Raw genomic sequence first — 13,808 nt, 5'->3', positions numbered from 1 at the left:
ACGGTACGTGTATTTGAATTGAACCGTTTCGGTACGAGGGCTTCGGTTCGGTCCGGAGGTGTACCGAACGAGTTTCCACATGGACATATTAAGTAGCGTAAGTTTCCACACGGACATATTAAGTAGCGTAACGCACGTTGTGTAAACAATGCAGACTGAGGCACAACACACGGCATGCTAGCAGCTAACGGGCTACAATAGACTGACCATACGTCCTCTTTTCACCGGACATGTCCTCTTTTGCGAAGCTGTCCGGGCGGAGTTTCTTAAATGCCTCAAATGTCCGGCATTTTGAGTTAGGGTTGCGTGTATTTTCAATGTACGTTCAGGGTTAAGAAGGGGTTAAAAACAAAACAAATTGTGCGCGCAGCAGCATTCGCAAGGGAGAGGCAGAGACAGAGAGAGCGAGAGGGTTATGATAAACGCGCATGCATCGCCAGGCTCTGCTTTTTATCGATAGATTTATCAGATTAAATTTTTTATTATCTATAGCACGGGTGTCAAAAGTGTGCCCCTGAGGCCATTTGCGGCCCAAAGCTAATGTTTTAAAGGCCCACGGCACATTCTAAAAATACTATTAAAATAAACAAAAACATAACAAAAGTGAAATAAAAAAGCTTAAAGGTTAAATGTAATTTAGAAAAAGTTGCAATGTTGACTAATAAAACAAAGCTGTTTTTTTTTTATTTCAAACTGCCATTGCTCAAAACATAATACTGAATCAAAATCAATGTTATTATGAATTACTGACCTATCCAAGGTTCTGATTACTTCACATCAAATATTCCAGTAAGAAAAATATTTTTGGTGGAAGATTTTGCAAATTTGGTAAATAAATAACCCCAAAATGTATATTTTGTTGTTTTCTTACTGTACCGAAAATTAACCGAACCGTGACCTCTAAACCGAGGTACGTACCGAACCGAAATTTTTGTGTACCGTTACACCCCTACTAATCAGAGAGCTATTTATTCCTGCCTCTCGCCACACTCGGTCTGGCTGTTTTGTTTGCTTCATGCAACAAGTTACGTTGGTTTCCTGCTCCTTATTCCTTTGCTAGTTTTTCTATAGTTTCTAAATGGAGTGGTTGCATTGGATTGGTGAAACAGAGTCATGTGACCATCCCCGCTGGAAGAAGTTGCTCTAAAAAGCCAAATGAATGTGTCTTTTTGCAAGCAGTAATCAACAGGATATAAATAAATGTAATGATGATATAAATACATGTAGCGATCGGAATGAAACTTAAAGTAACGCAGTAAAAGTAGCATTTGTATTGCACAACAATACTCAAGTAAAGATAAAATGTATGTTGCATTAAAACTACGATGTTTGAGAGTTCCTCAAATGTAGCCTTCTGAAATGGTTTGTGCCATTTTGCAAATAAAATGTATGTTGCATTAAAACTACGATGTTGAGAGTTCCTAAAATGTAGCCTTCTGAAATGGTTTAAGTTAAAGTTAAAGTTAAAGTTAAAGTTAAAGTACCAATGATTGTCACACACACACTAGGTGTGGTGAAATTTGTCCTCTGCATTTGACCCATCCCCTTGATCACCCCCTGGAAGGTGAGGGGAGCAGTGGGCAGCAGCGTAGCCGCGCCCGGGAATCATTTTTGGTGATTTAACCCCCAATTCCAACCCTTGATGCTGAGTGCCAAGCAGGGAGGTAATGGGTCCCATTTTTATAGTCTTTGGTATGACCCGGCCGGGGTTTGAACTCACAACCTACCGATCTCAGGGCGGACACTCTAACCACTAGGCCACTGAGTAGGTTTGTGCCATTTTGCAAATAAAATGTATGTTGCATTAAAACTACGATGTTGAGAGTTCCTGAAATGTAGCCTTCTGAAATGGTTTGTGCTATTTTGCCAAATAAAAAAACACTACTGAAATACCAATGATTTACCCACTCACTGACTATAGACATTAGAAATGTAAGTATACACCAAGAAAAAGATAAAAGCGATAGTTGCATGGTTGTTGGTGACAGACAGGCTGAAACTGCTAATCGAGTGAGATATTCACACATAATCATCTCTCGAGTTGAACGGAAAGTGGTTTGTGCAAGAGAAATTTCCGGTGAGTGTCAGTTCTCTGTTGAGAAGTGCTTTGGAGATGGCAGAGGAGAATAGGCAGACTTGTTTCAGCTGAAAGAAAAGCTACTCTAATAACGATTTGGAACCATTGAGACAGAGCAGAATGCACAAAACAGTGAGTAAGTTGGACGACCACTGCTTGACACCATACTAAGTACTGGTAAGAAACGGAAACTGAAGGGTCACGTCAAATTTGGTGTACAGAACTATGAATGGGCGATACAGCCTAAAAACTATATCACGATAAATGATTTGGCATATAAATGATAATAGAACTATCATTAAAGCTGCTGACGTATGTGGTAACATACTGAATCATTTTCAGTTGCAATGTTTCCTCTAAACTGTCAAAAATCTACTTGCTAATTTACTGTTAATATCTGGTTACTTTCTGTTGTAGCATGCTTTTTCCATACACTTATGTTACAATGTAATAAACACTTATTATTCTGTTGTTTGGATTCTTTACTTTAGTTTTACAACAAATTTAGGTATCAATCCAATATCAAATAGTTACAGGACTAGTATTGGCCATACCAATGTGCATACTTTAAATTTTCAGGATGATTAAATACTAAGGGTGTAACGGTACAAAAATTTGTATTGAACCGTTTCGGTACGGGGGATTCGGTTCGGTTCGGAGGTGTACCGAACGAGTTTCCACACGGACATATTAAGTAGCGTACCGCAGGTTGTGTAAACAATGCACACTGAGGCACAACACACCGCATGCTAACAGCGATCGAGCTACTACAACATGCAAAAGCCAGAGCTGGAAGACCCTCCTGCCTTGTTAAGATCTCCCGTTTGGGAACATTTCGGTTTCGCGGTGCGATAAAACAATGGATAACATCGCTTCAACGAAGAGAAAGATGAACAAATACAGCTCCCACTACATTCAAGCAGCCTCTCCTCGGCGAGTCAGGCAGGGCTACAGCAATAACAAATGCCGTTGGTGTTTTTATAGCAGCAGATTTAAGACCATATTGCATTAAAAACTAGATTTTGATCCACTTCTATGGTGGAAGAACAATGAGCCCATATATCCTCTTACTGCCAAGTTAGCCAGGCACTACCTCGCCATACCTGCTACCTCCGTGCCCAGCCAAAGGGTATTTTCCACAGCTGGAGACATTTTAACTGCAAGCAGGTCTCCTCTTTCTGCAGACAATGTGGATAAACTGATTTTTCTGGCAAAAAACATGAAAATTGAGTGAAAGTCACCAGGGTTAAAGGCTGGGGGGGGAAAAGAAAAGTTAATCTGAGGCTGAGTTGACTTGAAACTGTTTAATGTTGCACTTTTTGTATGTAGAAGAAAAGTTTTATCATTTTATTTAATCTGAGCAACAACTTGAAGCAGTTTAATGTTGCACTTTATATGTGGAAATGTTGCAGTTTATATGTAGAAAGGTTTTGTTAAAGGCATACTGAAATGATTTTTTTTATTTAAACGGGAATAGCAGATCCATTCTATGTGTCATACTTGATCATTTCGCGATATTGCCATATTTTTGCTGAAAGGATTTAGTAGAGAAAATCGACGATAAAGTTCGCAACTTTTGCTCGCTGATAAAAAAAGCCTTGCCTGTACCGGAAGTAGCGTGACGTCACAGGAGCTAGTATTCCTCACAATTCCGCATTGTTTACAATGGAGCGAGAGAGATTTGGACCGAGAAAGTGACGATTACCCCATTAATTTGAGCGAGGATGAAAGATTCGTAGATGAGGAACGTTACAGTGAAGGACTTGAGAGGCAGTGATGGACGTATCTTTTTTCGCTGACCGTAACTTAGGTATAAGCTGGCTCATTGGATTCCACACTCTCTCCTTTTTCTATTGTAGATCACAGATTTGTATTTTAAACCACCTCAGATACTATATCCTCTTGAAAGTGAGAGTCGAGCACGCGAAATGGACATTTAAAGTGACTTTTATCTCCAAGACAATACATCGGTGACACACTTAGCTACTGAGCTAACGTGCTGGCATCGTTCTCAAATGAAGATAAAAACAAAATAAATAAACCCCTGACTGGAAGGATAGACAGAAGAGCAAAAATACTATTAAACCATGTACATGTAACTACACGGTTAAAAATTCTCAGCCTGGTAAGGCTTAACAATGCTGTTGCTAACGACACTAAGGCTAATTTAGCAACTTAGCAACCGGAACTCACAGAACTATGTACTCTCTCCTTTTTCTATTGTGTATCACGGATTTGTATTTTAAACCACCTCGGATACTATATCCTCTTGAAAATGAGAGTCGAGCATGCGAAATGGACAATTAAAGTGACTTTTATCTCCAAGACAATACATCGGTGACACGCTTAGCTACTGAGCTAACGTGCTAGCATCGTTCTCAAATGAAGATAGAAACAAAATAAATAAACCCCTGACTGGAAGGATAGACAGAAGAGCAAAAATACTATTAAACCATGTACATGTAACTACACGGTTAAAAATTATCAGCCTGGTAAGGCTTAACAATGCTGTTGCTAACGACGCTAAGGCTAATTTAGCAACTTAGCAGCCGGAACTCACAGAACTATGATAAAACATTAGCGCTCCACCTACGCCAGCCAGCCCTCATCTTCCCATCAACAGCCGTGCTCACCTGCGTTCCAGCGATCAACGGCGCGACGAAGGACTTCATCCGTGGGTTTGGCGGCAAGCATCAGCTAGCCGCTAGTCTTCTATCAGGGTAAGTAGTCCTTGTTGTGTTGCTGTAAGTATTGTACTTAGCCGCTAACACACCGATCGATCCCACCTACAACGTTCTTCTTTGCAGCCTCCATTGTTCATTAAACAAATTGCAAAAGATTCACCAACACAGATGTCCAGAATACTGTGGAATTTTGTCGAAGAAAACAGAGCTTTGTGTATTGTGTCCAATAGGGCCCAAACACTTCCGTGCATTTTATGACGTCACGCGCATAAATCATATCCAAAGGAGATTTTCAACCGGAAGTGTGGCGGGAATTTTAAAATTGCACTTTATAAGTTAACCCGGCCGTATTGGCATGTGTTTCAATGTTAAGATTTCATCATTGATATATAAACTATCAGACTGCGTGGTCGGTAGTAGTGGGTTTCAGTAGGCCTTTAAGAAACCAATTGTGAGCCCTGTCTTATTTAGTTTTTATTTTATATATGTTGACTGCATTAACCCTTGCAATCGACCCTGTGTGTATATGTATGTTATTGTTATGTTAAATGGATAAAGCCATTGTTTACAAATTTTGGTAAATAAATAACCAGAAAATGTATATTTTGTTTTTTTCTTACTGTACCGAAAATGAACCGAACTGTGACCTCTAAACCGAGGTACGTACCGAACCGAAATTTTTGTGTACCGTTACACCCTTATTAAATACATATATTTTTGATCATAACTGACAACTTAGGATGTGTAACAAGATCAATTGATATTTAAATTATTTCCTTACTCTATTTTATTACATACAACATTTAGGATGACGTGCAAAATAACTCAACAAGGCAAAAACAAATATTGGAATCTAATTCCCTGAGTTTCTAAACAATAAAACCGACAAAAAGGGATTTTGTGACAATAAAAAAAACTGATTAGGCTTCTACTCAACCTTCCATCTAGGGCTCACCTTTCCGCTAACCATTTCTATAGCGTGGGGTGGCTCTTGGTAGCTGACAGAGTATAACTTCTCTCAATGGGCCCGGTGTACAAGATACACTATACCACGAAAATACCCATGTACCGGTCTAGATACTTCCAAAACATAAAAGATGTTCACCACTACAACACCAGAAGTAATGGATTAGATTTATATAGCGCTTTTCTAGACACTCAAAGCGCTTCACAGAGAGCCCATCATTCATTCACACCTGGTGGTGGTAAGCTACATTTGTAGCCACAGCTGCCCTGGAGTAGACTGACGGAAGCGTGGCTGCCAGTTCGCGCCTACAGCCCCTCCGACCACCACCCATCATTCTTCATTCATTCACCAGTGTGAGGCAGTGATTTGGATGGTAAGAGGCGGGGAGCGAACCTGCAACCCTCAGGTGTCTGGCACGGCTGCTCTACCCACCACGCCATGCCACCCCATTTAACAAGTCACGTTCAACCTACAGCCGGCCGCTACCCGTAACTGGGAATAGACAAAGCCTTTTAGTTTTTTTTTTATTTTAAATCTTTATTTTATTGCTGTAATTGTTGTCTTTTGAACACTTTCTGCAAAGTACTGTGTTCTATCTGCATGTTTTCTATGTTATATGGGTTGAAAAAAATAATTTCAATTGAAACAAACTCGGGCTTTCTTGAATAATTTCCTTTTAGTTGTAGTTGACCTTGTACTGGTGAATCTGTACTGTCATGAAACTGTACCAAAAAAACTTTGAATAAATTCTTCAATTACTCAATCAAACAGTGGTCCAAGTTCCGCTAGATTTTAGGAATTTGCGGCAAACATGTTTGTCTCCCAAGTTTTGAACTGAACTCGGGATACGGCCTGGTGTCATTCCCAGGCCGGAATTGGCCCACGAGCCGCCAGTTGAATAGCCCTCTTGTATAGTATCTGCTCTTATTTCAAACACTGGTATAATTATGTGTAAACAACACAGATGTTGATGTTCCATCCTGTACTGTACCAACTCAGGCTGGTGGGTCAATAGGGAGAAAGATGATCTGGTGGCATGACTATAGAACTACTTCTAAATGCTTAATATGTGGCTACATTACTGACCGGTGTTCATCATGACTGGCCAGCGCTCGCCGGTACAGAACCTCCAGGCGGTGCAGCGGTAGGCCATAGCTTGCAGAAATCCTCCGGCTGTCTGAAGGGTGGTCCTGACATGAGTGTCTCCTCCACACTGGCGGAAGATGCAAAGGCCCGGAGTAGCGGCGTCTCACCACCTGGTGGACCACAGGAAGGGACTCTCTACGAGCCTGCCGAGCAACAGGATGACAACGAGGAAATTACATTGTGGATTGTAAAGGTCATTAGTAAGCCATTAAGCTTTATTGCTGCTCCCAGTGGAAGACACAGGGTGTCGTTTTTAAAACACTGTGTACAGGTATCATATTCGGAATGGACAAACATGATGGGCATAAAAAATAATCAAATCCATAAAAGCGACCCAAATGGCACCCGGAGCTCTCATACATCACAGTCCATCTGGATTTATATGCGCATGGATCAGCCTCTTATCCCAACCTTCACATTTATATTCACTGTTGTGCTAAGTAGCGCACGCCTCTGTCAGGACCTATTTTCTTTGTGTATGAGTGTGTGCAACTCTCTTATAAAGAGGAACATAGTTCAAGAGCTTACATTGAAAACTAACAAAATATCAGACACCTTAAGTGTCTCTTTGAAATTACATCCTCATGAAAACACAAGGTAAAAGTGAGGGTCATGTAAGGTAAACAGGGAGCATGTCAGTGTGTATACATCGCTGTTTCGACAAACGACCATGTGAACCGGGAGTCTGCAACCTGCGGATCTTTTATCCCTCTCTTGTGGCTCCAGCTAGTTTATGCTTCTGTGTACTGTCGTCACGACGCTGTCCCTTGAGGCACCGTCATGAGTCTTTACAAGTTCTGCATCAACCATGACACTTAACTTGTCATGATGTAGCTCGGTAGCTTCCTTTGTTGCGAACAAACAATGGTAACTAAGTACTACCTTGAAAGCCAACCATTACAGACTTTTTTTTTTTAGTCACGCTACACAAAATATGTAGCATTAACTTCAATATAGTGATCAAATAGGTTTTGTGGCTCTAAGACCCTGTCTACATTAAGCCGGATAACTCATTAAACGAATAATTATTTAGCCTCAGCTCCGTTTCGGCCACACTAAATCATACTTGCCAACCCTCCCGATTTTCCCGGGAGACTCCCAAATTTCAGTGCCCCTCCCGAAAATCTCCCGGGGCAACCATTCTCCCGAATTTCTCCCGATTTCCACCCGGACAACAATATTGGGGGCGTGCCTTAAAGGCAATGGCTTTATTATATATGTCTCCGTTATCCATAGGTTTATCTATAACTCATAAAGTAGGCAGGCACGGAGCTATTTCTCAGCGTGTGTTTATTCCAGCCGGCACGATAATACACTGACGCACAACATCCGGATTCCCATCATGCATTGCTTCAAAATTACGGCAAGTAGTAGTGTCCAAAAACATAACAGAGACGAAGCAGAAGAACGAAGAAGAGACATGGCGACGATGAGTAAGAAGAAGAAGTACGCTTGCAAGTTCCAAAATGATTGGAAAAAATAATTTCAGTTCATCCAGGACAGCTCGAAGGGGAAGGGGTATGCTGCCTGCACATTTTGTAGATCAGACTTATCCATTGAACACGGTGGCCGAAAGGATATACTCATTCATGAACGACGGATTATTTATTTTTATATATATATATATATATGTATATATATATATATATATATATATATATATATATATATATATATATATATATATATATATATATATATATATATATATATATATATATATATACATATATATATATATATATATATATATATATATATATATATATATATATATATATATATATATATATATATATATATATATATATAAGAAATATATACGTAGTATTAACTTCAATATAGTGATCAAATAGGTTTTGTGGCTCCAAGTTGGTTTTGATTTGGTGGAAACGGGCCCAAATAGCTCTTTTGTTTGCCTTAATCTTTTGTGAGAGTAAACCAAAGTACACACCCAGGAAAAACGTGATTATATAGGAGTTGTTATCCACAGTTTCATTCGCACACATTGTCACTGTTACCATGGTTTTATTTTCGTAATACTCTTTATTTTAATACTAATGTAATATAAAACATTACATACAAAATTGTATCAAAAATACTGTAAAATAACTGTCACTACCTGATTCATACGGACACCCGAATGGCAATTCAACAAAATTAGACAAAGTAATCAATCTTTTTTTTTTACCACTTCATTTACATCTGCTTCTTCCCACTCCTTTTCAGACATGCTGTAATGATAAATTGGAAATATGTGATATACTGTACCTTAATGTAACTGTATGCATCAAAACCACAAACTTTAAACCATAAACAGTGCAGCTTCCAAATCACTAATCCTGTAGACCAGTGGTGTCCGTGGACCGATTGGTACCGGGCCGCACAAGAAATAAAAAAATAAAACAAAACATTTTTGTTTTTTGTTTTTTTTTATTAAATCAACATAAAAAACATAAGATACACTTACAATTAGTGCACCAACCCAAAAACCTCCCTTCCCCATTTACACTCATTCGCACAAAAGGGTTGTTTCTTTCTGTTATTATTATTTCTGGTTCCTACATTATATATCAATACAGTCTGCAGGGATACAGTAAGCACACATAATAGTATTTTTTTATGACCAAAAAAAACCAACAAAAAAAACCAAGCACAGAAAACTGTTAAGCTAGAGCCCTTGAATGTAAACAGGGGAGGGCATGTTATGTTATGTTATGTTATATTATGTTATGTTATGTTATGTTATGTTATGTTATGTTATGTTCAGTACAGTATTCACACAATAAGAAAAGAAGAAGCATTTTTGGTAGAGATGTCCGATAATGGCTTTTTTGCCGTTATCCGATATTCCGATATTGTCCAACTCTTAATTACAGATATCAACTGATACCGATATATACATATATATATATGGAATTAACACATTATTGAGCGTAATTTTGTTGTGATGGCCCGCTGGTTGCATTAAACCATGTAACAAGGTTTTCCAAAATAAATCAACTCAAGTTATGGAAAAAAATGCCAACATGGCACTGCCATATTTACTATTGAAGTCACAAAGTGCATTATTTTTTTAACATGCCTCAAAAGAGCAGCTTGGAATTTGGGACATGCTCTCCCTGAGAGAGCATGAGGAGGTTGTGGTGGGCGGGGTTGGGGAGGGCAGGGTTGAGGTGGGGGGGGGGGGTAGCGGGGGGGTGTATATTGTAGCGTCCCGGAAGAGTTAGTGCTGCAAGGGGTTCTGGGTATTTGTTCTGTTGTGTTACGGTGCGGATGTTCTCCCGAAATGTGTTTGTCATTCTTGTTTGGTGTGGGTTCACAGTGTGGAGCATATTTGTAACAGTGTTAAAGTTGTTTATACGGCCACCCTCAGTGTGACCTGTATGGCTGTTGACCAAGTATGCCTTGCATTCACTTGCGTGTGTAAAAGCCGTAGATATTATGTGACTGGGCCGGCACGCTAAGGCAGTGCCTTTAAGGTTTATTGGCGCTCTGTACTTCTCCCTACGTCCGTGTACACAGCGGCGTTTTAAAAAGTCATACATTTTACTTTTTGAAACCTATACCGATGATTTTGAAACCGATACCGATAATTTCCGATATTACATTTTAAAGCATTTATCGGCCGATAATATCGGCAGTCCGATATTATCGGACATCTCTAATTTTTGGTGTAGAATACTATATGTGTGAATGCTAAAAAGCATTATATGCAATTATTCTACTCTCATTATTCATTCATTTATTATTAAGGAAGACTGGAGAATGTTACAAAAAATGCAGCTTTTAACCACAGCTGTGAGGCATTTATTGCAGCGGTACAACGCTTTACTTTTCATCACACATATTTTACACAAGTCACTGAGCTGGCAATTTTTCGTTAAGCGCTTTCTCCGGACAGCCGTTCGATATCTGTTTTCTGCTTTGTCTTCCTGACAAATGAGAATGAAACAAATCCTTTTCTGCCTGTTTGTATGGACGGCGGACTAAGTATCCTATTTTAAAATTGTCAGGCGAGACCGAAGCAGCCAAGCAAACACACACATCGCAAAAATCAATCCCCACTTCAGCGAAGAGTCCCTGCAGGTTAAAGCCCTTATATAAAGATGATGAAAACGACATTTAAGAAATTAGCCTATTTAAAGATGCACCTTTAAAAAATGGCCTTTTTGTTGCTTAGGGTGACATTTTGGAAGTAAGACACAGCATAATCTACGTACAGAAGTGTCTTCGACATGTCGCTTTTATTAGTCAAACGGCACGTTCTCTTCCAGCCGAGCAGCTGACATCGTTATCACCTGGCTGATGTCCCGCCACGCGGCAAACAAGAAGTGCGAATGAGATGGATCAGATGGGACATAAGATGCTCAGCAGGCCTCCGCCTCTGAAAATCCAATGAGATGACTGCGCGCTTCTTTGACACACTTCTGTATTAATCAAGAGTCTGTTATTGTGCTAATGCGGAGGACTCAGACTAGAACTACCAAAGTGATTTATAGTATAATAGTGCAGTAGAACATGCAAAATCTGTTTTGGTACCTACTAGGGTTGTACGGCATACCGGTATTAGTATCAGTGTTTCCCACACATTCATTTATTCGTGGCGGCCCGCCACGAAAGAATTACGTCCGCCACAAATAGATTTTTTTTTTTTTTTTGTCCTGTCCAGCTTCTCAGGCAAATCATATAGTTGATGTAGATGCCCATATCGGCTGTTCAGATTTACTTTACAGAAGAGAAGTGTAGGATACTTCTCTTGTTGCCTTATTTGTATTTGACTTTATTAAATGTATTTATATTATCATTTGGTGCAGCCGGGCCGGAGCAGGAGGGGATAGAAAGAGAGAAAAAAGAAGACAGAGAGGGAAATTGTGGGGACAAGAGGGGGATTAGACAGAGAGACAAAAACAACAACAGCAAACACAACAACAACAACAACAATAGAGCAACATCAGCAAATACGACACGTACAAATATGATGGTAAAAGTAATAGCAAATAAGCAGTTAGCGAAAATAAAAAACAATACAGATTATTACACTACAAATGGAGCAATACAAATACCAATAGAAATAGCGCTATTGATAATGAACAATACCAATACTTTACCTTTATTATCAACAATACAGTTGTTCAAATGCAACAATACATATACGTAATGATAACTTGAGATACGAAAGAATGCAGAAAAATGGAGGGGGAAAAAGAGAAGCAACCTACATTAACCTTGTAGATTGTTATAGTAACAATAGGTTAAGCTTTGTCAGTGTGCCATGTGTTACCCAGTTTACCCTAGGGCAACAACGTTAATATATGTTTGATGAAACGTGATTATGTGCATGAGTGTATGTGTGCATATGTACTTGTATATGTACAGTATGTGTGTATGTGTTTGTACAGTGAGTGTATATGTACAGTATGAGTATATGTATGTTTGTACAGTGAATGTATATGTACAGTATGTGTATGTGTATGTTTGTATGATGAATGTGCGTGTGGATGTACGAACTTTGAGTATGTACTATGCACTAATTAAAGGGGCAGAACTTTAAGAGACATTTTAGCTTTTATATTTTATAAGATATATTTTTTGTAAGAACCACAATTAATAAATATATTTCAGTGAATAACTTATTGTTCAAATCTGTATATAAATATGTACATAAAGTGTTGTAATTTTATTGTAAAATGGATGGATGGATGGATGGATGGATGGATGGATGGATGGATGGATGGACGTTTAAAACAAAACTGTTATTATTAATTAGTAAGTGTACATTTTTTGAGCCTTTTTAGAGAAAATCATATTATTGTAGTAAATTATGCAAATTACTCTATGATGTCATGGTGACCACGCCCATAGCCACGCCCCCACCGCCACAGGTATCTTGGCAGTTTATGGGAAACACTGAGTATAGTACCGCAATGCTAATGAATAATTTTCGGTACTATATCGCCTCTGAAACGTACCGGTATATTTAACATTTATTATTTATATTGTGGTAAGAGTGTCCGCCCTGAGATCGGTAGGTCGTGAGTTCAAACCCCGGCCGAGTCATACCAAAGACTATAAAAACGGGACCCTCCCTGCCTCCCTGCTTGGCACTCAGCATCAAGGGTTGGAATTGGGGGTTAAATCACTAAAAATGATTCCCGAGCGCGGCCACCGCTGCTGCTCACTGCTCCCTCACCTCCCAGGGGGTGAACATGGGAATGGGTCGAATGCAGAGGATAATTTCACCACACCTAGTGTGTGTGTGTGACTATCGTTGGGACTTTTAACTTTTAGATTTAATATTAATATTTAACATTCAAATGTTACTAAGCATTTAACATTTAAATGTTTGCATTTTACATTTAGGTTTGAATTTAACACTAATATTTAATTATACACACTAATATTTACATTTATAACTAACATTTAACATGTAGATTAGTTTTAGATTTAGATTTAGGTTCAACATTTATACCTAACATTTAGATTTAGATTTTATTTTCACATTTGTATTTCACATTGTTACGGCTCAGACCCCTGCCGTCTGTGCGCACCTCGGGACACGCCCACGGGTGCGCACATCCAGGGACGCGCCGCGCGCGTCTCCGCCCTGCAGCAGCCATCAGCTGCAATCACTCACCGGCTATCTGCACACCTGATCCTGATGAGGGCGTGCCGGATAAAGGCAGGGTGGACCCAAGGATCGGCGCGGGAACTTAGTTTTCTCATGATGTACCGTAAACGTCAAGCTTTATGCTCTTGTCTTGTTTTCCTCTCCGTGGCTTACTTGTCCCTTGTTTCTCCCGTGTCCCCCGCAGAATTCCCTCCGTCGCCTTGGTAGTGAGTTGTGCGCCTCACTTTTCTGGACCCCTCTGGATTCTGACTGCCTCCCCAATCCTTGACTTCCCCCGCATTGGACTCGGACTTCTCTCTTCCC

General features: G+C 39.6%; 1 protein-coding gene across 2 annotated transcripts in view; it reads right to left on the bottom strand.

Annotated features, from left to right (window-relative positions):
- The window catches only part of pde4cb (phosphodiesterase 4C, cAMP-specific b), a 234,224-nt gene that overhangs the window by 181,877 nt on the left and 38,539 nt on the right, over nt 1-13,808 (bottom strand). For both annotated transcript variants that reach the window (XM_062028112.1, XM_062028107.1), the window contains exon 3: nt 6,815-7,017. In XM_062028112.1, coding sequence (XP_061884096.1) covers nt 6,815-7,017 — 203 coding nt within the window. The remainder of the gene's footprint in view (nt 1-6,814; nt 7,018-13,808) is intronic.

The sequence above is a fragment of the Entelurus aequoreus genome, linkage group LG19 (genome assembly GCF_033978785.1).
Source record: "Entelurus aequoreus isolate RoL-2023_Sb linkage group LG19, RoL_Eaeq_v1.1, whole genome shotgun sequence".
Lineage (NCBI taxonomy): Eukaryota > Metazoa > Chordata > Actinopteri > Syngnathiformes > Syngnathidae > Entelurus > Entelurus aequoreus.
Note: the sequence above shows the minus strand (reverse complement) of the source record. Positions and strands in the feature narration are given on the sequence as shown.